We start from the raw sequence: 21,633 nt of genomic DNA, 5'->3' as shown, positions 1-21,633 counted from the left end.
CCTCATTTTAAGCAATGAGACCTAGTTACTAATAACCTGGGTTAACAATAAAATAACCCATCTTAATGGTAGCCCTCAATGATAAACTTCCCCCCTACGTTGGGTACTGTGAGTTATGTGCTTAGTAAACAGATGTCACCAAGAATAATGGGTCTTTGTTAAATAACATACGTTCAATTGTTTAATGTGTATAGACACATTTTAACACAAGTTTACAAATGAAACTATAATTTCTACACGATGTAATGCAGGGTGAAGTATCTTACCCAAGGTCACAATGCTCTTCACAGTGAACCCTTTCTCCCCACCATCTATTCAAGATTCAACTGTGCAACAGATCTTCCATCAATATTACTACACCCACATAAGACCTCTTCGTAAGTCACTACACCTTGGCTTACTAGCTGCTTCTGCATATAGTTCAAGCTTACTCATCTGGAAGGGCATTCATTCTGCAGTTCTCCTGCTGTCTCCTCCCTCTCCGGACATTAGTCAAGTAAATCTTATTAGGAATGCCATTCTCCTCTATCACCAACTGCATAATTTCAACCTTGCTGCACCATACGTCTTGAATAGATTTCCCGAGTCTATGTGTCCTATTTTTTCTCTGGTCTTACTCAAATCGACCTAAAAGCTACCTTTTTGAGGTTGCCTTTACAATCTTAACCCCTGGTTCTTCTGCTCATAGTCCTCCAGGTTTTAACCATTTTCTGTGCACATGTAATTCCCCAAACTTCTTATTCGTCCTATTTGTTTACATTTTTTAGTTTGACTATCCCACATGCTCAAAGACACATGTAGAATAGCAAGAATGAATCATGTATCCGTTATACACCCCAAAAGAACAGTAAGCTACCATATAATTATAAATCATATTTTTAAAACAATACAAGTCTCTGCTCATAAGACTTTGAATATTTGTCTTGACTAGACTGTATGCCTTATGGAGAAGGAACTGTCTAGTAGCACTACAGAAATGCTAAACAGTATGTAGTTATTTTATGAAGAAACCTAGAAATCTGTTTACTGTTCCTCTCTGGTCTCTTATAAATCAACCTCTGTTTGCACAGGAACAGAATCTGCTTTTTTGGTTTGTATGAATAAGAATTATTTAATAGATACAGACTAAATCAAGATCCAACATCTTCAAACCTCGGTCATGTCTCTACCTGTCAGTTACTGTTGGTCATGGCTGATCATGTGACTGATGGAGACCTATTCTTCAAGTATGAATTCCACATCTGTAACTCCCCCTCCCTCCCCACAGTCCAATTCTGGACAGAAAAGATAATGCAGCATGAATCTTAAAAAGGAAGTGAGGTCAAATGACTTCCTCACTGGTCTGTTTTGCTTTGTCTAATCCCCTAGATGGTGCTGAATTGTCTACGATGGAACAAAACGACTGAACAATGAATTGCTATTAAAATTTTAACACGCTCATCAGCATACAATAAAGATGTTCTAAGATTAGATAGCTCAAACTGCACCAGCTGGAACAGTAATGAAAGGAATCCATATGCAAGGCTGACATTTACTTCTCAAATGGGAAAACACAAAGCAAGCTGTTCAAATGTCAGTTGAAGAATGAATCAGTTCAAAAAGTTAACAAGATAAAGCATTTAGCCAAAACACTGCTTTGACTGATAGCTCTGCTCTCAACATAAGCCACAGGAGGAGGATGAACAAGAAAATAAAACAAATTGGATTACTGTGAAACATTTTTGAGTGCTCATTTATAATTGTGTCATTGTCCAGTGCGGAATCTCACACATCTGATTCTTAATGCCCTGAGACATTCTTTTTCTAAAGACCACCGTCTGCTGTTACTACTTTTTAAATAAGTTACCACAGGGCTTGAGCTGCACTGTAATTACGTATACAAATGCATGTATGTATAAGGCATGAAGTGATAGGCACAGCAGAACTGAAAGCACGGATGTATGTATAATTACAGTACAAGTCACAAGAGTCCTTTAATATGTTTATACACTAAATAGTTAAAAGAAAGGCACAGAGTAGACTGAATCCAACAAAACTGACCATTTTAAATACTTTTTTGGAACTCTATATATGTACTGAATAGTAAGGAGCATATTGCTTAAGATGAAACAATCCTTTGGAAATGTGGGGAAGGGGACGTGCAAAGTGCTAAAATGTAGCCCGCCATACCTTTTAAAAGAAAATGCAATTTTAACATTTATTGCACTTGTAAATTGGAGTCTGAAACATGCAAAAGTTTCTCTGTTCACTCACTCATTCTCTCCCGTTCACTGAGCCTATGAAAAAAATATAGTCACCCAATCGATTCCCATTAGATTTGTCTGGAACAAAGCATCAGCTTACAAAATTAATAGTTTGGGTTTTTATTTATTCATTCTTATATCCCACAATTATCTGAAAACAAGTTTTGGGTCAATGTGCCTTATATTTAACACTTGGGAGAAGTTAACAAGTTGTTTTTAACAATTACAGGTAGGATGGAACATTAGTAGCACGTACGAGTAACCATAACATTTCTTGAAAAGATAGGTCCTTTAGCTCTTTTCTGAACCGAAGATAGTTAGTGATGCTTCTTGTGATTTTGGGAATTGAATTCCACCATTTGGAACCCAGATAGCTAAATCCAGCTGTATAGATGTTTAAAGGGGGTCTGGACAGATTTCTGAAGGAAAAGTCCATTGATCGTTATTAAATTATGGAGTTTTTGCCAGGTTCTTGGGGCCTGGATCGGCCGCTGTCGGAGACAGAGTGCTGGGCTTGATGGACCTTTGGTCTTTTCCCAGCGTGGCAGTGCTTATGTGCTTATATATAAAAGCTGATACAGAAAGACATGTGTTAGAGCTCTGCACTGAAATTCAGCTTATGGTTTTCTAAGGCAAGTGCTAAAAAAAAAAACTGCTTCCAATGCAGTTACCAAATAAAAGCAAATAAGCGGTGCACAAAAAAATGTGCACTAACAGGTAAAAACACACTGGACACGTGCACACAGGCTTGTCCTATCATCTATATTTTGCTCAAAAAAATTGCTTCAGCACTCAAAGCTGCATGCACAAACATTCGTGCATATGCTGGAATGTTATTCTGCCTATAGGTTTTGCAAATTCCAATATTTATGTGCAGAATAGCATTCCACACATGCACAAACGTATTCACATGCCGCTCCAAGGGCAGTTATAAGCCTTTTATTCTCTGTTCCAGCACATATCCCACTCAGTTCTCCAACCCTGTCTTGTCTTTTACCCATCCGCTTCAAGGAAGCCTGATAAAGTTGCAGGTCCTGTGTGTTCACAGTACAGAGAAGAAACAGGCATTAAATCCTCACTAATGCTGACTGCAGAAGAGTGAGTTAACCTTTTCCTCCTCCTTAGCCTTTGGATTTTCTGTGCAATTCTCTGTATCTGCATTCACTAGCTAATTCTATCATTACCATGGATTTCAAATGAGCTGTGCGTTAATGACTACCAAAGTCTTTGTGCATAGTTAGCTCAATATAAAACTCATTTTAACATAAAATGCTCATGTTAGAGCACAAAATTGTATGCACAATTCAAGCTAAAGTGTGCCCAAATCCCAGCACACGTTATTAGGAACAGCTGCATAGTGTTACCTTTTGTTACTTTTTCAGTTAATGTGACCTTTTTCTATTTTTATAGCTTAGCAGTTTTATGTTCTTTTGGGTTTTCAATGCAATCAAAACTGGTCTCTTTACTACATCTGTGATACCATAAATCTTTCTTTACAACTATCTGTTTTTTTTTTTTTTAACCAGTTATCCTTCTCCCCATTTCTGATTACCCTATCACAACTAGAATCCCTGGCCAGGTATACCAGACTTTGGCTTCCTCTGGAACTTAGAATAAATGCACCTCAAAATGCACCAACAGGCATTGATACCAAATAAGGGATGCTGCAATCCTGAAATCAGTGAAGTTTTAAGGATATCCCTCATGAATAGGCATGAGATATATTTGCATACAATGGAAGCAGTGCATGCAAACTGACTCAATACATAATAATGGGTTCACAATCTAAGTAAAGTGTTAGACTAATTGTACACCTACTCATAAAATAACCACTTACTGCCAATTACATCTAATATATAAATGTTATTACCAACACTCTTTTGTTAAAACAAACCACAGTACGATAACATACGTGCATACGCCGCAAATTACAACTTTGTCATGACTCTTCCTTTCTAGCTAGGGTTCTTTAGTTCAATTTAACAAGACGCTGCTGGTAATCACTTTGATTGTGTCATTTAAAGGTGCCCTCACTGGGTCTTGAAGGAACGCCACAAGTAGGCCTGAAAAGATTTTCAGAATGTATAAGTCTTAGCTCTTGATGACACCGAAAGGCAAAACATGGCACCGTGTTGAGCTTTGACATAGAGCTTAGCTAAATTGGGAGATCACGTTTTTTTTGTTAAGGGAATGAGCAAGATAGTACAGTGCAAACCCACATAGATTTGCCATTGCCACAAGGTAAAATCTCAGCTTGACAAGAACATTTATATGAATAACTGAAGATTAAACCAGTGGAGCTACTCGCATTTCAGCAAGGTCTGGAACATGACGACATAGCAGTTATTGGTGAACTTTAAAGGACAGAATCAGTGATCACCAGCAGCTTCTTGTTAAATTGAACTAAAGAACCCTAGCTAGAAAGGAAGAGTCATGAGAAAGTTGTAATTTGTGGGGTATGCACGTATGTTATAGTACAGTGGTTTGGTTTTAACAAAAGAGTGTTGTTAATAAAATTTATATATTAGATGTAATTGACAGTAAGTGGTTATTTGATGAACATTAATGAGGGATATCCTAAAAATCTGACTGGTATGTAGCCTCCCCACCCCCCCTCCCAGGACTGAAGTTCAAATACCCTGGTTTAGACTGTTTGATGGAAGGTTAATGCTATTTCTGTAGTATCTCCAACAGGCTCAAAGAGAAGAAACCAAGTTCAGGAATCAAAACCAGGTCATCCGCATTGCCACTGAGGCACTCTCAAAAGATGATTCTCTTTGCTTTAAGATGTATCAAATAATATGAAAGATTCAGATATCTAACTAGAAGCAACAAGCTTCAATAAGGAAAAAGCACACACACATGGGGGATTCTAACAGCAGATAGATATAAAAACTTTGCTTTGTGAATCATGCCAGTTCATGAATTAGTATTATGCAACTACTGAGGCCATTGTTTAATGTGTCCCATTTAACTACCATATAGAAGATTTGTGCTTCTGAAGTGGAAACCAGAGGACATAAGATGAAAAATTCTGGTACCTCATATCTACACATGAAACTTCTGCTTCTAGAATCTTACCTTTTTGCAAACTTTCTCAAAATTAATTTCATCCCGGAGAGCTGACTTTGTCACATTGTCTGGTTTCACTCTCTGTAGACAAAATCAAATTCTTGCTTTAATTTTCTTAGTCATGGCACTGCATGAATAATGTAAAAATATTTATACAGACAGTATATTTATGAAAACAGATTCATCTTGTAAGATGATGAAAATCTTTTTGTTTAAATACTTTTATACCAAAGAATGATCTTATGGAAAACTACTAATAACCACATTGGAATGGTACTTTCAACAAAATCATCCAAAAGTTAAAATAATAAAAATAATAAATTTAAAAACTGCATTCATAAAATTATTTCAATTTCAAGGTGTTACAAAATGTTAAGCTTTTCATTTGTTTTGCAAGGTATTTCTATGAAATGATCATGTGTGAATGCTAAAACTGGCCAGGATTCCACCTAATCAATTTCAGATGTAGGACTGTTACTCACACACATCAGCAAGTCTAGTAAAGTAGTAAGAGGACACGGCTTCTACCTGCAAGCTTTACACCATTTTCAAAACAAATGGATGTAAGTCCAATCACTTTGAAACCTGCTGAGTGAATTTGCAACTCATAGTGGGCACAATTTTGCTGAAAAGGTACACAAGTTTTGAAAATACCATTCACAAGTGTAGGTTTCTTCTCCAGATCTAAACATGATCCTGGGAATGCCACCTCTAAATGTAGCTAAGTAGTACACATGTTTCGGAACAAAGTAAAATGCTTGTTACCCACAGAAATTATTTTAGAAATTATGCTCCAATTAAACAGATGTAAAAGAAGTACATGAAGCTGCTTTTAACACATTATGAAGTAAATTTTAAAAAATGGTGGCATTTGACACATGATACAGAGTTTTGAAGGGGCATACCTTGATAAAGCCATTTCGGCGAAACACGTGTCAGTATGCAGCAAAGGTTTCAGTCTGACAAGGCATACAGACTTGAAAGTTAAGTAGAAGAAATTTTTTTAATTGAATATTGAAGTAAAATTTAAAATAAAAAAATTTAATATAAAAATATACAAAATTAAGACCGATGACGATAAGGGTACAAATTTAATCACCATATGTGGAGTGTCACACGGTGTACTACCAGCGAATGAAAATTCTACCTCTGATGGTCTGAAGTACAGTATACTATTGTTGACGTATTCATTTATCTAACTATAAAAATGACAAGTGACCGACTCACCCGCAAATGCGCAGTAGAGACTTCCCTCTCTGTCCCGCCCTCGCGTCAAGACGTGATGACGTGAGAGGGCGTAACAGAGAGGGAAACGGACGCTGCCGCTGGAGCTGAAGCAACATCACCGGCGCACCAACCTCCACCCCCCCATCCCCGACGTTGCCACCGCCGCCACTCCTGCCCCCCTCCGTATCGGGCCCCCTTCACTGACATGACAGCGCCTCTCACCTCCGTGTGGAAGCGCTGCAGGCAGCAGGAGAGTGATCTGCTGTTTTCTGCAGCACTTTCACACGGAGGTGAGAGGCGCTCTCATGTCAGTGCAGGGGGCCCGGCATGGAGGGGGGAGGGAGCGGCGGCGAGGAGGGTAGCTGGACATGGGGAGAGAGCAGGGCAGAGAGGAGGGTTGCTGGACACTGGGAGAGGGCAGGGGAGAGAGCAGGGTTGGTGGACGGGGGGGGGGGGAGAACAAGGGAAAGAGTAGGGTTGCTGGATATGGGGGGAGGGCAGGGGAGAGAGGAGGGTCGGTGGATGGGGTGAGGCAAGGGGAGAGAGGAGGGCTGCTGGACATGGGGGGGAGGGCAGGGGAGAGAGCAGGGTTGCTGAACATGGATCGATGGAGGGGAGGGCAGGGGAGAGAGGAGGGTTGCTGGACATGGGGGGAGGGCAGGGGAGAGAGCAGGGTTGGTGGACGGGGGGGGGGGGGGGGCCAAGGGAAAGAGGAAGTTTGCTGGATATGGGGGGAGGGCAGGGGAGAGGATGGTTGGTGGACGTGGGGAGGCCAGGGGATACAGGAGGGCTGCTGGACATGGGGGGGGGGGCAGGGGAGACAGCAGGGTTGTTGGACATGGATCGGGGGAGGGGAGGGGGGAGACAGGAGGTTTGCTGGACATGGATTGATGGAGGCGAGAATTATTACATTTTGCAAAACACAAATCTCGCCCGTTTTAACGGGCTTAACGGCTAGTATATGTATATACAGTGATCACTCATATGGCTTTATAATATTATACAGTTATGATCACTAAATTGTAGTTATACATGTCACTGTCTTTAGTCGCTATTCTATAAGTTGAGTGCTCAAATTCCAGAGCATGCAACTTCAAGAGAGTATGGACAAAGGCGGGTCAGGGCCATGTCAGGCAGTTAGGCACGCAAGTTATAAAATACTATCTTGTAGATGCCTAACTACCCACTGTTAGGCATGACCACTTACACCAGCATTTGAGCTGGTGTAAGTATTTGCGTCTAACATTAAGTCCATACATACAGATTTTTGGTAGTATCCTATAACTTCAGTTCCATGCTGAACTGCCATAATAGAATTTGCAATCAGTGTGCTCATCCTGGCACCTGAATTTTGCCAGTAACCATATAATGGCCACTTGAAATAGAATCAGTAGTTAGTGATCATACTTGAAATAGAATCAGTAGTTGGTTCCAATTATAGCCATAAGAGGGGGACTGAGTGAGGGCATTCTGACATGAGTGTGTGAGTACACTGGAGGAAATGCAAGGGGGCAAGGAGTGAATGAGGAGTCTGGAAGCATTACAGAGTGTGAGAGATGATTGGGAGGGAGCCAACTGAGTTGGGGACAATAGGGGACGAGAGTAAGGATGGGCATCAAAAAGGCTATTGGGTTTTAAAACTTGTGTTGAAGAGAGGTGCGAGTGGATTGTCCCTCCTCTTCCCTAATCCCCACTTTCTCCTCTCCCTCTTTGCTCTCTGGATTTCCCTCCCTCTGTACCTCCACCCCTCCTCCTTCTCATATCCACCCAATCATCTTGATGAAGATCCCTATTCATTTCCCTCTGTTTCATCCTTCCCATTCCCCTCCATCTTCCGGGTCCTATTCCTAGCATTGGTCAAAAAGATCCTTTTGCCTAGTAAAAAACAAAACACTAACTGGATATAGAAATGTCAGAAAATAGCTTCCAAGGAAGTAAAATATGTATTTAAGGTATTTAATATGCATAAATAATCACATTTCTGCAAACTCCAAGAAAAATGGGGCTAAATGTCAGAATCTTTGCTGCAGAATCTACCTTGAACCACCATAGCAAATTAGAGGTTGGGACTATGGCAAAGAAAGTGGTGTACTGTACAGTCTCGATAACTGTGAATAAATAAAAAAGTTAAATAACATGGAGACACTGCATAAACCCCTCAAACAATGCACAGGCATAGAGTTGTCAAAGGCATAGAGTTCCCAATTTTCAAAAATTGTTCTAACCGAAAAATATTTTATACCAATAATGTACCATAATTGTTTCCATACATCATCAACATTTGACTTTGTCGATCACAGACTTTTCTACTAGGTCGACCATTAGACTTGGGCTTTCAGAATACTGTCAGAAGTGGCTGTCTTCCTTTCTGAGCTCTAGATCCTTCAAGGTATAGTCTACTGTTTCATCCTCTTGAATGTGGAGTACATCAGGGTTCACTTTTGGTCTCTAACTTATTTCCTAGTTCATTTGCCATCCTTATCCAGGGTTACAATGGGTTTTTCTTTGCAGATGATACACAGCTACTATTTCCTTTTGATCCTTGAGAGCAGGAGGTTCTTAACCTTCTTGGATCTTGCACTCCTTTAACTAATCAACACACCCCCTTCCTAAACCACATGTCCACTAGTGACTACTGACAGCATTTGTTGCTGTTAGCCAATAAGAGTGCTAACTGCTAACATATTGCCAAAATTACAGTAGTACACAGTTGTACTACTAATAACTGTCCTAATAGCTGCCTTCACCCAGTCTAGACAATTTCAATAAATTGCCTCACATTTCTAAACCGTTCTCCGCACCCTATTTGACTTCTTCCCACACCTCTTTGGTGTGTGGGCACCACTGGTTAAGAACCCCTGCTTTGAAGCCTGATCTGTTTCTTCTAATTGTTGCCTAACTGAAGCGGCACAATCGGTAAAGGCTTATCAAATAAAACTGACTCCTTTTGAAATCTGATGCATTGTGGTATACAGGTCATAACTACTCTTGCTGGACAATCCATTCTTCTGTTTGATTGCCCTCCTGTTTTGAGAGTTCTGATGCTGTTGGGAAGGGCAGTATATTTATTTATAAATTGGGATTTATTAACCGCCATTATGAAGAGATTCACCCAAGGTAGAATAGGAAGATTTGTCATAAGCCATAAATCATAAACACAGTACAGCACTTACCCCTTGAGCTACAGGCCAGCATTTGTAAGCTGTAATAATTTGTAGAAGGACCGATAAAGATGCTGTAGTATGTGAGCTTTTAAAATCACAGATCTCTTCATATGTGCATCCTCCTAGGGGACGGGGGCATTTATTAATGGTTAGCACATCTTATCTGCTACAAGACCCGTAGGATTAAGATGGATCCTACAACAGATAGCACATGCTAACTGTTAGTAAACAACCCCCTTAAGATTCCAGATTAAATGTTTGTTTATATGTTCTTTATCTTTATTTAAAACTTACATACTGCTGATACCAACACCATTGTTTGTTCACAACAGTTCAGAAATTAAACAGTCATAAAATTAAAATAAAATGATACATGATAAAACAGGCTACAAGTGGACATAACAACAACATCACCTTGGGCATAACCATCATAATCAACTACTTTCCTTCCATTCCACCTCCACTACAAAGGAATAACCAAGATTTTAACGTTTCTAGAACTGTGTAATATCATCCATCATTTGGCTCTTCTTGGGTAGCCCATTTCACCAAAATGGGTTTATGTCTGAGAACATTCCATGCCTGAACCTTTCTTCCTTCATATCGTGAAGTGTTGGAATTATCAGCTTTAAAGTCTTGACTAGATCATAAACAACATCCTAGCATATACTTTCTTAAACATTCCTGTAGATACTTTGGACAGTGTTCTTGTAAATGTAGTTGTGAATTAGTAGCCAGTGAAGTTCCCTTAACTATGCAAAATCCTGTCCCTATGATATTTCACTTGCAGCTGCATTTTGGACCAGCTGTAACCTGCTTAATGTATTTTAGCATGATATATTTTACAAAGAAGCGGTTAAGTGAACAGTTGGAAACATTATATCAGCAACGCAGGGGATACAATGTTTTTGGTCCATCCATTCATCTAGCTGAACATTCTATTATGGTTTTTCGCTTTTTGTAATTGGCATTTAGAATTATTTAAAGGGTTAACCCTTGCTAGGGATGAAAGTGCCTCCTGTTTACCACAGCTCTTATGAATTGCCTGCAGATTTCACAAATGTCTGCAGGGTGGGCTAGGGCGTACTATTTGGGTGAGAATTGTGCTAGATACATGTGATGATGTCTGTCGGACATGCCAGATGGTTGGATTAGAGAAGATCGGATAATCAAGTCTGTACCGTATTAAAAGCCATCTGCTTTAAGCTTCTTTGCAGAATTTGAAACAGTCAGAATAATAAGTCCATTTTATTGCATCTACTACTGCACTGGTAGTAATGGTGGTGTTTCATACAAATAAATAGGTCATCCATTGTCCTACTTTTCCGCCAGGTTTGCTCCAACTTCCTAGCCTGTTATTTAAGCTGGAAGCTTTGTGGGATCAAGGATGGATAGCAATGCATCAATGGACAGGAGTATGCTATCAAGAGTTAGCTTACGTGTAGCGCTATAGAAATGATAAGTAGTAGTAGTATCTGGTTTCAACTTGCAGCTTGTTCATCCAGAGATAGAGAGACAAAAACAAAAGAAGGGGGGAGGGAGTACCTTCTTAGCTAATACGTCAAGCCTCAAGATAACATTTTATTAGAACTAATTTTACAATATGAAATGTTAAAAGGTGAGAGCAAGCAAAAAATGATATGTCTGAGACAGTGGTAGTGAGGTAGGACAGAAGGGATAAAGGAAGGTCACTCCTAGAAAGACCACTAAGTTTAGAGTGTGGCCACCAGTGTGAGCAGGGCTATGGATATACTGGACAAATGCCAAAGAGTCCAACAAAAACACAAAATCATTATATCTGGCATTTGAAATCACCTGTCACACAACTCTGTAGTGAAAGGAAACTTTGGTAATAGAAAAAAACCTTATCCCAATCAGCAAAGGATGCTGATGGTGCCATGCAGAGGCACCCAACTTAGTTTCGGAATTGGGCCTTCTACTCCTCGTTCAGCAGACCTTGCCTGAAATCCCTAATGAATTCAATTTATATAACAGTATTTTCTAACCTACAGTATTAAATGCTGCAGTTAAAGTGAACTGCAGAAGAATAGCAGTTTCACCATGCGTAAATAATGTTTTGATCTCAGACACAATAGCCAGTAATACTGACTCTGTAGAATGATGTGGCCTAAATCCAAATTGCAACTAAGAACCATAGAAGCATTCAAATCCTGCTTCTCCTACTCATGCACATTGTGACCTTGGGCAAGTCATTAGGGCCTCTTTTACCAAACTGCAATGCCGACAAAGCCCACTAAAGTGAATGGGCTTTGTAGGCATTACCGTGCTGGGAATCACTAGCGTGGTTAGGTAAAAGAAGTCTTTACTCTTCTAGTCCCTCAGGTACAAAAAAGATTATAAGCCAAATTTGGCATAGAAATACATCCAAATACAGTAGGTAGCACATCTTGATGTGGTCTGGCTGGACACTTGCGAAAATGAACATCTAATTCACAGCTAAATAATGGTTGTGTAAAAGATCTGAATCTCAGTCACTGTCTTGATAAACTTTTAACTAGGATAATGTAGCTAAGACATGGACAAATCACTTAATCCTCCATTGCGTCAGATACAAACTTAGATTTAAGCCTTCCGGGGAAAAGGTAATATCTAGTATAACTGAATGCAACTCATCTTGAGCTACTACTGAAAAAGGTGCAAGCTAAATCCAAAAATAACCCAAGTGATATCTGTCTTCTAAACATTTATATGTGAAAAACAAGGACAAGGTAGGTAAAAATATAAAAACTGCAGTACTGGGTCAGACCAAAGGTCCATCTAGCCCAGTATCCTCTTTCGTAACAGTGGCCAATCCAGGTCACGAGTACCTGGCAAAATCCCACCAGACAGCACTAGAAAACAATTATTTTCATCACAGCAGAATAATTTCTCTTGTTTTTCTATAATACAGAGAACTTAACAATTGGCTAAATAAATTTAATCAAGTTCAAATTCTCCAGCAATTCACCGTCATTTGGAACAAAAGCCTATCTTAAGACAGTAATTCCCTTCAAGTAACAGGAAACTACTAAATACTTCTGGGATATTGAGAGAGAAGAGGCCAGTCTACCTATATACCAAGGTAAAGAGGTGCCCCGTTAAAAGCTAAAATTAAGTCAGGTGGCATGTTTGGTGGTTCCTGTGGTTAAGGAGATGAGGCAAGTGAGACTAAGAACTTGGGCTATTTTGGTAATTGAACCCAAGTTGTGGAATCAACTTTCGGAGGTATTAAGGTTACAGCAGGATTACAGAATAAACCAGGTTCTTTCCTAATAAATTGGGAACGTGAGCGGGAATGTATCTGTTGCTGGTTTATATTTGGAGGGATGTGGGGAAGTGAGGGCAAGTATTGAGATTTGCAGGGTTTAGTTTAGACAATTTTTTTTGTTATATTTTAAAGCTTTTATCATGCTGTATACCACTTAGAACATTTTTGAAAAATAGGAAAATGAGAAAGGTGTGTTTCAAATAAACTGCAAGTTGCTATTTAGAGTATTCACCTCATAAGATATGACCTATGTTCTGAACTCTGAATGGTTTGAATTTCAGATTTAATTATTGCTGCTGTATATTACAGAGGCCACAGCAAGATGCAAACCCTCTATATTTCTAGTTTATTATTTTAATATAAGCTATTTTTGCTTTTCTTAAGCTAGAAGCAGACTTAAGAGTTGCAAAAGAGGTATAAATGTGCTTTTTCTGAAATACCTTTCTTGGGCTGTGGTCAGACCTATGCTAACTTGTGATAAGTTGCTGGTCAGCAAACTAAGAGGCAGATGCACTAAAGCTAAATGAGCCTTTAATGACCCTCCAACGAGGAAAATTTGATCCGTTGCATGCATCAAAGGGCTTTTACCGAGGAAGCCAGCAGCTAACGAAAACGGAATGGAGATGAGCAATTAGTGTGAAAACCCCATTGAAACGACATGCACTAACCTTTTCCGATTGCCTTTACGCAGGAAAAAGGCAGGAAATCTAACGAGAGGTCTGGACCTCTCGTTAGGACAGCTCTGTGCCAGGAAAAATCATTAAGTGAAAAAATAAACAAACTTTGAGCCAATCCCAGCGCATTAGCAGAGCTAAAAGCGCTGTGATTGGTCCAAAGGACGTCAGAAAACACATCAAATAAAAAAAATAAAAAAAGGATCGGGAGGGGGCAAGGGCGCTCATCAGGAGCGTCCTGTACGGACGGCCTTGCCCCCCCCCTCGCTGCTCCCCACTTTCCGCCTCCGTTTTAGTAACCTACGTCAGAAGGAGGCGGGGCCTGGGCCAGGGAAGAAAAGACGTCATGGAGACTCTACAACCAACACAATAGATCTTCCTGCCCGTGCAGCGCTTCTGAAAGAGGTGAGAGGCGCTGCTCGGGTCGTTAATAGGGAGGGGGGTCTCGGTGGAGGGGGGGAGCGGCGTAGTTGACCTCAGGGGGGGCAGCGGGGGCGGGGCACGGGGCGAAAGAATGACGGGAGGCGGAGTTAGCTCTGCAGAACACAGGAACAGGAAGGGAGGGGGACCGGGGCAGCCAGCTAGCATTTTGCTTTTTCGGGGGGGGGGGGAGCGGCGGAAAGTGGGGAGCAGCGGGGGGGGGGGGGGGGGGGGGCAAGGCCGTCCATACAGGACGCTCCTGATGAGCGCCCTTGCCCCCTCCCGATCCTTTGTTTTTGGATTTTGCTGACCGGGTAGCCACGTGTATGTGTTGTGGCTTTTTTTTTTGTTTGTTTTTACGTTTGCAGCATGCGCAGAGCAGCCAGCAAAACGCTTGGCTGCTCTGCGCATGATTTAGGGGCCGATTACCGATGTGTATTGTGATTCTTTGATACATTGTACGTTTGAATACCGATCTGAGCATGTGTGACTTTTTTTTTTGGTGCATTCTTCGTTTTTTAAAAATCGTTAGGGACTTTAACGATTTTGATTTTTTTACGTTTGGTTGCTGCATCTGCCTCTAAGAGTCAGAGACTCCTATGACTAAGGATTTCTGCTGTATCCAGATAAACAATCAGAGGGAGAAGTAAGGGGGTGTGGGCAAAACTGTAGGTTAAACCAAAGGGTGGAGGGGGCTAGTAGGATGACTGTGCATACCAAGGACATTAGGTCAACTCATATCAAATAAAAACTTATGCTTTATATGCCAGATTTTAAACTGTCAGAAACTGGAAAATGCTGGAACTGGATTTTGCCATAAAAGGAATAGAATGTTCTGGAAAGATACATATTCATTAAGTAGGAAGGGTATTTAAGAAGAAGGAAAGAAAATGTATATAAGGGGAAATAGAACTAAGGATGGGGGGCCTCAGTTTGTCTACACTAGTAGGTGGACATATTGACAAGCTCCCAGGGGAAACTCTGTTTACTTGCTACATGTTATACTCTATTGGGGTCTTTATTTTCTTTAATATCTGACTAAATGCTTATTAGCTTCTTTATATTGGCTTCTCTGAATAAACATTTATTGAATCTAATACTTATTTAGTAGGCAGAGTTTTTTCTTGCCTGGAGTTCTGTCTGGGGAAGTCAAGATTAACTTGAGGATCTAACTCCCCCAGACCTCCAGAAGGCAACTCCTGTCTCTGAGGCACAGAAAGGAATGCACTGTATAGACAATTGACTGAACTTGAGTTACCTATACAGGTATAGCTTGTAGATCCCTGTCCCGGAGGCTTACAATCTAAATTGTAAAAGAGGCACCAAATCTGAAGTAACTTACCCAACATCAAGAGTTATTAGTGGGAAAAGCAGGATTTGATCATTGACTTTTCTGGGCCTCAGCCTGCTGGCTCAAACCACTAGGCTACTAAATGGCACACAGTTCTCAAGACTGGTTGCACAATGTAGGTAAGCCAGTGTTTAACAAGACAGCCAACAGGAAAGAGCAGTTTATGACAAACAATGACAACAGCCCATATGAATGGATATAATTACAGATAAAATGTATTCAAGTACACACCCATGCTATTATGCTTTAACAATGTGATAATATAGTTAATTATGATGTTTCTCGTCAATGTAAGTTTAAATGCTTGAAGAAGGAACTATTATATCATTACAGTAAACAGGTTTCTGAAATTGTGGATTAAGCTAAACTGGTACACTGTCTGCATCCATATCCCTTAAATAAAAAGCATAAAAAGACTATGATTTGTGGTGTTACCAAAGATTATTTTCCCTTTAATAAGCTTTTTACACAGCCCCAGATACAAAATAAGTACCTGTATATAATATGTAAACTAGTTGATGCTAACCACAAAATGGCATGCTGGGTCAGACCAATGGTCCATCTAGCCCAGTATCTTGCTTCCAACACTGGCCAATCCCGGTCACAAGTACCTGGGAGAAACCCAATTAGTAGCAACATTCTATGCTACCAATCTCAGGGCAAGCAGTGGCTTCCTCCGTGTCTGTCTCAACAGCAGACTATGGACTTTTCCTCCAGGAACTTGTCTAGAGCTTTTTTTAAACCCAGATATGCTTACCGCTGTTGCCACATCCTCCAGCAGCAAGTTCCAGAACTTAACTATTCATTGAGTGAAAACATATTTCCTACTTGTTTTAAAAGTATCTCCATGTAATTTCATTGAGTGTCCCCTAGTCTTTGTACTTTTTGAAAAAAAGAGTAAAAAATCAATTCACTTTACCGTTCTGCATCACTCAGGATTTTATAGACCTCAATCATATCCCCCCCTCAAACGTCTCTTCCAAGCTGAAGAACTCTAAACTCTTTAGTCTTTCTTCATATTGGAGAAGTTCCATCCCCTTTATCATTTTGGTCACTCTTCTTTGAACCTTTAGTAATTCCGCTATATCTATTTTTAGATACTGCGACCAGAACTGAATGCAATACTCAAGGTGCAGTTGCACCATGGAGTGATACACAGACATTATAATATTCTTGGTCTTATTTTGCATCCCTTTCCTAATAATTCCTAGCATCCTGTTTGCTTTTTTGGCTGTTACCACACACTGAACAGAAGATTTCAGTGTATTGTCTACAATGATACCTAGATCTTTTTCTTGAGTGCTGGCTCCAAAGGTGGACCCCAGCATCAGCTAACTATGATTTGGATAATTCTTCCCAATGTGCATCATTTTGCATTTGTCCACATTAAATTTCACCTGCCATTTGGATGCCCAAGCTTCCCGTTTCCTAAGATCTTCCTGCAATTTTTCACAACACGCATGTGTTTTCACAACTCTGAACAGTTTTCTGCCATTTGCAAATTTAATCACGTCACTCGTCGTTCCGATTTGCAGATCATTTATAAATATGTTAAATAGCAGGTGATGTCAGTGCAGGACAGCAGATTAATAGCTGGATTTAGAGTAGGTCTGGCAGGTCCCAGCAGTGCCCCAGCAGTAAATCTGGCTTGATGATTTAATAGCCTTTTAGCCTAGCAATTTATATACACTGATTCTATTAACCCCTGCTGCAGGCATTTTTTTTTTTTTTTTGCTGAAACATGGCCCGTGTCGGGTCTAATACAGGACTCTTGACTGTCCCATGCTTGAACTACCCTTGGTGCCTTTTTGTTTCTTCATTGCTGTGTCTGCTGTAAAAGCCCACTACCACACATGAAAATAAAGATCATAAGGCAGATTCATGCACTAATGTGGGTACCATATGCTCTTAATAAATCAGCCCTGGCCCCACTGAAAATAATGAGGCCCATAGCAATTAAACTGTTGGTAAAAACAAAAAGATTTGATCATGTTTCCCCTCTGCTCGCCTCTCAGCATTGGGTTCCAGTTTCTTTTCATATTAAATTGAAAATTCTTACTCTTGCTCACTGTGTACTGACCAACCTGCATATTTGGTGAACTGCCTTACTCTTATTCCCCACCTCTTGGAGCCTTTGTTCTTCTAAGGCCTCATTAACATTATATTCCTCCTCCTCCTCCCTGGAGGATACATTTAGAGATCTCTTGCCCGCCTCCTTTGCATTCTTGGCCTCATCCCTGTGAACTGACCTGTTTTTCTAAAATTTAAAAACCGTTTTGAAAATCTTTTAATGTTGAAGCAACAAATTTGACTTGAGAATTTAGAAAGCTAAGATGTACCGAGACTCAATCTTATGTCTATTTTACCCAATTATCGATTGTTGTTCTCTGGCCTCACTTCTCTGACCAGAAATGAGTCCACAATCCACCTTGATTTGACTCCTTCATTCTCCTCAAGGGTCATCTCTCCTGTCAAACCCCAGTCTCCAAGACAGAATCATCTCTACTTATAAAAGGGAGAGATGCCTCCAACTTCATTAGGCTCATCTGCTGGGAAGTCTCTATTTAGTTCCCCTTGTACAGTTACTGGGAGTCCTTCTCCCCACCAATCAAAAGTCTTTCGTCCTTTAGAGTCCTGGGGCAGAAAAGCATCCCCCCGCCCCCTTCTGGAACCTAACAGGTTCCCTTTCTCCCCTCCAGGATTTTCTTAGCAAACAATGTTCACAGTTTACTTGCTATATGCAGATCTTTCTCCAGTTCATAGTGCACCAACTGGGTATTCTTGGCTTGCTCCTAGTGTTCAGGGAATTGTAATAATGGAAATCATGAAGGGTTAGACCTTCTGACACCTCTCATGTAGCCTTCCCTGACAGGCTACAACTACTAGCAGCAGGGTCCCTTCCAGTCGCCCTAAGTGTACACATGGACTATAAACTAACCTCAAAACCAGATTTTAAGTCTATAAGCACGAGTCCAGTTGGACCTCTCCTGGGGCTTTCCACTCAAACCTCCCTGTGACGGGACATACACTCTGTCACACCAATTATTTAATTGGATGTATTTTATTTTTTGTTTTGTAAATTGCCTTGATAGGCATTGTATTAAAAAAGCAGCTATAGCAATTTTTAAAATTTTTTTTACAGATAATACGTATGTGCATACATACATTAACCTGAGTTGTCATGCTTTAATGATTCAGAACTCAGTGCTTGAGATCAACTCACTTTTGGCCCACAGATCTGTTCCTCAGTAAAAAGCTATTTCTTCGCCCTTCAATTAGTATGATCAGTTTGCAAGGTGAACAAAGTAACCTCACTCGTTCTTTGGTATTAAATTGTATGGTTTATTGTTAATTCTTCATATCAAGGTTTAAAAGTCTCCTCCATCAGAGGCCATGATATTACTGTCCAAAACAGCAACACTGGCTGCCTGCTGCTTTCCAGATTAGGTTCAAAATCCTAATGACATCAAATTTCCTACACTGGCATTTCCGTTTTCATTGTCCATCTGCTTACTCCCTTCATGCTCAGATCACCACAGAATAAGCTGACAAATTTCACATTACACAAGAATCAGACTTGAGCAAGCTCATTGTGCCACAATTACAGGCATTGGCTCTGACTTTTTAGAACTCTACACCTCCACACCTGAGATTGGAAAGTTGCTATAATCATTTTAACTAGGCCTGAAAATTTGGCTTTCCAGGCTGGCAACTGAACAAAACCTCCATGCCACATTGACCAAAGAGGATTAGTCAGGTGCTAGTAACTATATAATAGCAACATCTTAGGGATGGTTGGATGCTGGGACCTGTAAGAAGAGCAATACCTTGCATCTTTATTTTCTTTTTTCCTGGCTGTTGTAATACGAGTGACTTGAGTAAGTGATTTTAGAAGGAGAATATGCAGTTTTGAAACATGGCTTGGTTTATAATGACAATTCTAAATTATTTAGTCTTAATCTTGTTTTGTTGATTTGTATTGATTAATATGTGTTTTAACATTGTACTATACGTTTGTCATATTGTTGTGTATTTTATTTGATGCTGTTTTGAAACTATGGGTCCTTTTACTAAGGTGAGCTAATGGATTTAGCGTGCGCTAAATGATAAGACACCCATTATATTCCTTTGTGTGTCTTATCATTTAGCACACACTAGCTAGCATGCACTAAATCTGTCAGCACACCTTAGTAAAAGGACCCTTATGTATGTTTGGCTGTAATCTGCTTAGAATTGTAAAGATAGTGTGGAATAGAAATTTGGAGAATTAAATAAATATAAGGGGCAGAGATTTAAGTAGTATTACAGAAAATAGGTCAGCAGGTAATGTTACAATTCTTTTTGCCAACATTTAACATTAAGGAACTTTTTTTTCTCTAAATATGGCTTTACTTTTTGAGCAGACTGTTGCTTCCATTTTCAATTATGCTGTCACGGTCTGTCTCGGTTGGTCGCTTGGACACAAACCCAAGAAGTGGGCCCTTATGCTGATCCCAGGCCAGAGAACCAGGCCTGGAGGAGTCAGTCCTTGAACAGGCAGTCGGATATGCCCAAGGCTTCACCTGCAGTGACCGTCGTTCCTCAGAGGTTAAGCCCTTAGGTTCAGGCGGCCGACAGGATTTAGATGGAAATTGGGCTGAAAGAGGCTACCCGGGAAGTACCTGTCATGTCTGTGAGGAGACAACGGGGGATCCTGGTCAGCCAGTAGTGAAAGCAGGCCGCGATCCAGGAGGCAAAGTCAGGTTCAGGCAGAGGTCAGGACAGGTAGCAATCCAGAAAGCAAAGTCACTTTCAGGCAGAGGTCAAGTCTGGACAAGTCAGCAAGAAGTAATGCACCAGCACAATCCAACAAGGTTGTAGCTGAGGCAAAGAAGAAGTGGAAGATTCCTGGATTTAAAGCTGAAGGCGTCCAACATCAGAGGAGCAAACTCCCGCAGGTACGTACCCAGACTGCAGACGTGCTGGATGTAGACACCCTGAGTGTAGACATGTCAGAATGTAGGCGGCCCAGGAGGAAAGGGATCTAAGTGCTCAGTGTCCAGGTCAGGAACGTCATGAGCGTGTACATCTGGCTCCGCACGTTACACTCAGGTTTGTGACATATGAATTGTTTTGTTTAGGGTTTTTTTTTAAACCATATGTTTGTATATGTTACTCTGTGATTTTATTTCTGTTATACATTGTCTAGGGCAAGAGTATCAACTACAATTCAAACCCGTCTGATTTACAGAATATGACTAATGAATATATATATGAGATATATCTGCATATACAGGAGGCACTGCATGAAAATCTCATGCATATTATATATGGATATCCTGAAACCTAACTAGTTTAGGACCCTTCAGGATTGCAGTTTGGAACCCCTGGCCTTTGATAACTTTTCTTGATAGTGCAGTAAATGTAAATCAAATTTTTAAAAATCCAAATAAATCAACAGGAAGAGAGAATAAACCATGCTTAGAAATCTTGCCTTGTGCACAGCATCAACACCGTATCGAACATGAGCAATCTTTGGAAGATGTTGGCAGTAAACAACGCTTTTATATGATACACCAGAATAATAATTTAGATTGTTCAAGTATGCAAAAACTCAGTGATTTCATAATGTAAAGGAAGATAAGATCTTAACTGCATTTTTACATTTAAAGATAATATATTTAGACCTTACTCAGGTCTACTGCTTTCTCTACTGATCTTTAATGTAATCATATATAAATCTTTTCAAATGTAGAAATACATGCTTTTATTTGTTTTGTATATTCAATTTCTAATGTTCTGCACAGTTTACAGAGTAGAAAACAACATATGGACAGTAACAGTCATTTAGAATCCCAAATATGTTACAAAACAAAATTTGAAAAAACAAATTGTAAAATTAAGTTAAACAATGGAAACAAATGGCATTTAAGACTTGTACCCCTGGGCAATAAGCAGTTGGAAGCTTGGCAGCTTATGCAGAGAACATGAAATGCTTTCCCTAAAGACATTTTTTTTTGGGGGGGGGGGGGGGGGCGGGAGAGAGGAAAACAAGTGGGTGATGTCATCTGATAGCATTGGGACAGAACTGCTCTTCCAGAGCTCAGAACCAAGTGAAAGGTTCCGTGCATAGACAAGCCATCCTGCACACAGTGGCCTTCTTAACTCCTCAGTTTTTTTTTTTTTTCATCCACTCTGCCCAATGGACATGTGATAAAGTGCTTCCAACATTTAT

At 40.2% G+C, this 21,633-nt stretch overlaps 1 protein-coding gene across 2 annotated transcripts in view; it reads right to left on the bottom strand.

Annotated features, from left to right (window-relative positions):
- The window catches only part of SRFBP1 (serum response factor binding protein 1), a 214,390-nt gene that overhangs the window by 72,053 nt on the left and 120,704 nt on the right, over positions 1 to 21,633 (bottom strand). For both annotated transcript variants that reach the window (XM_030193532.1, XM_030193533.1), the window contains exon 4: positions 5,325 to 5,396. In XM_030193532.1, the coding sequence (XP_030049392.1) occupies positions 5,325 to 5,396 (72 nt within the window). The remainder of the gene's footprint in view (positions 1 to 5,324; positions 5,397 to 21,633) is intronic.

The sequence above is a fragment of the Microcaecilia unicolor genome, chromosome 2, assembly GCF_901765095.1.
Source record: "Microcaecilia unicolor chromosome 2, aMicUni1.1, whole genome shotgun sequence".
In the NCBI taxonomy this organism is placed as follows: Eukaryota; Metazoa; Chordata; class Amphibia; order Gymnophiona; family Siphonopidae; genus Microcaecilia; species Microcaecilia unicolor.
This window is presented reverse-complemented; position numbering and strand designations above follow the sequence as displayed.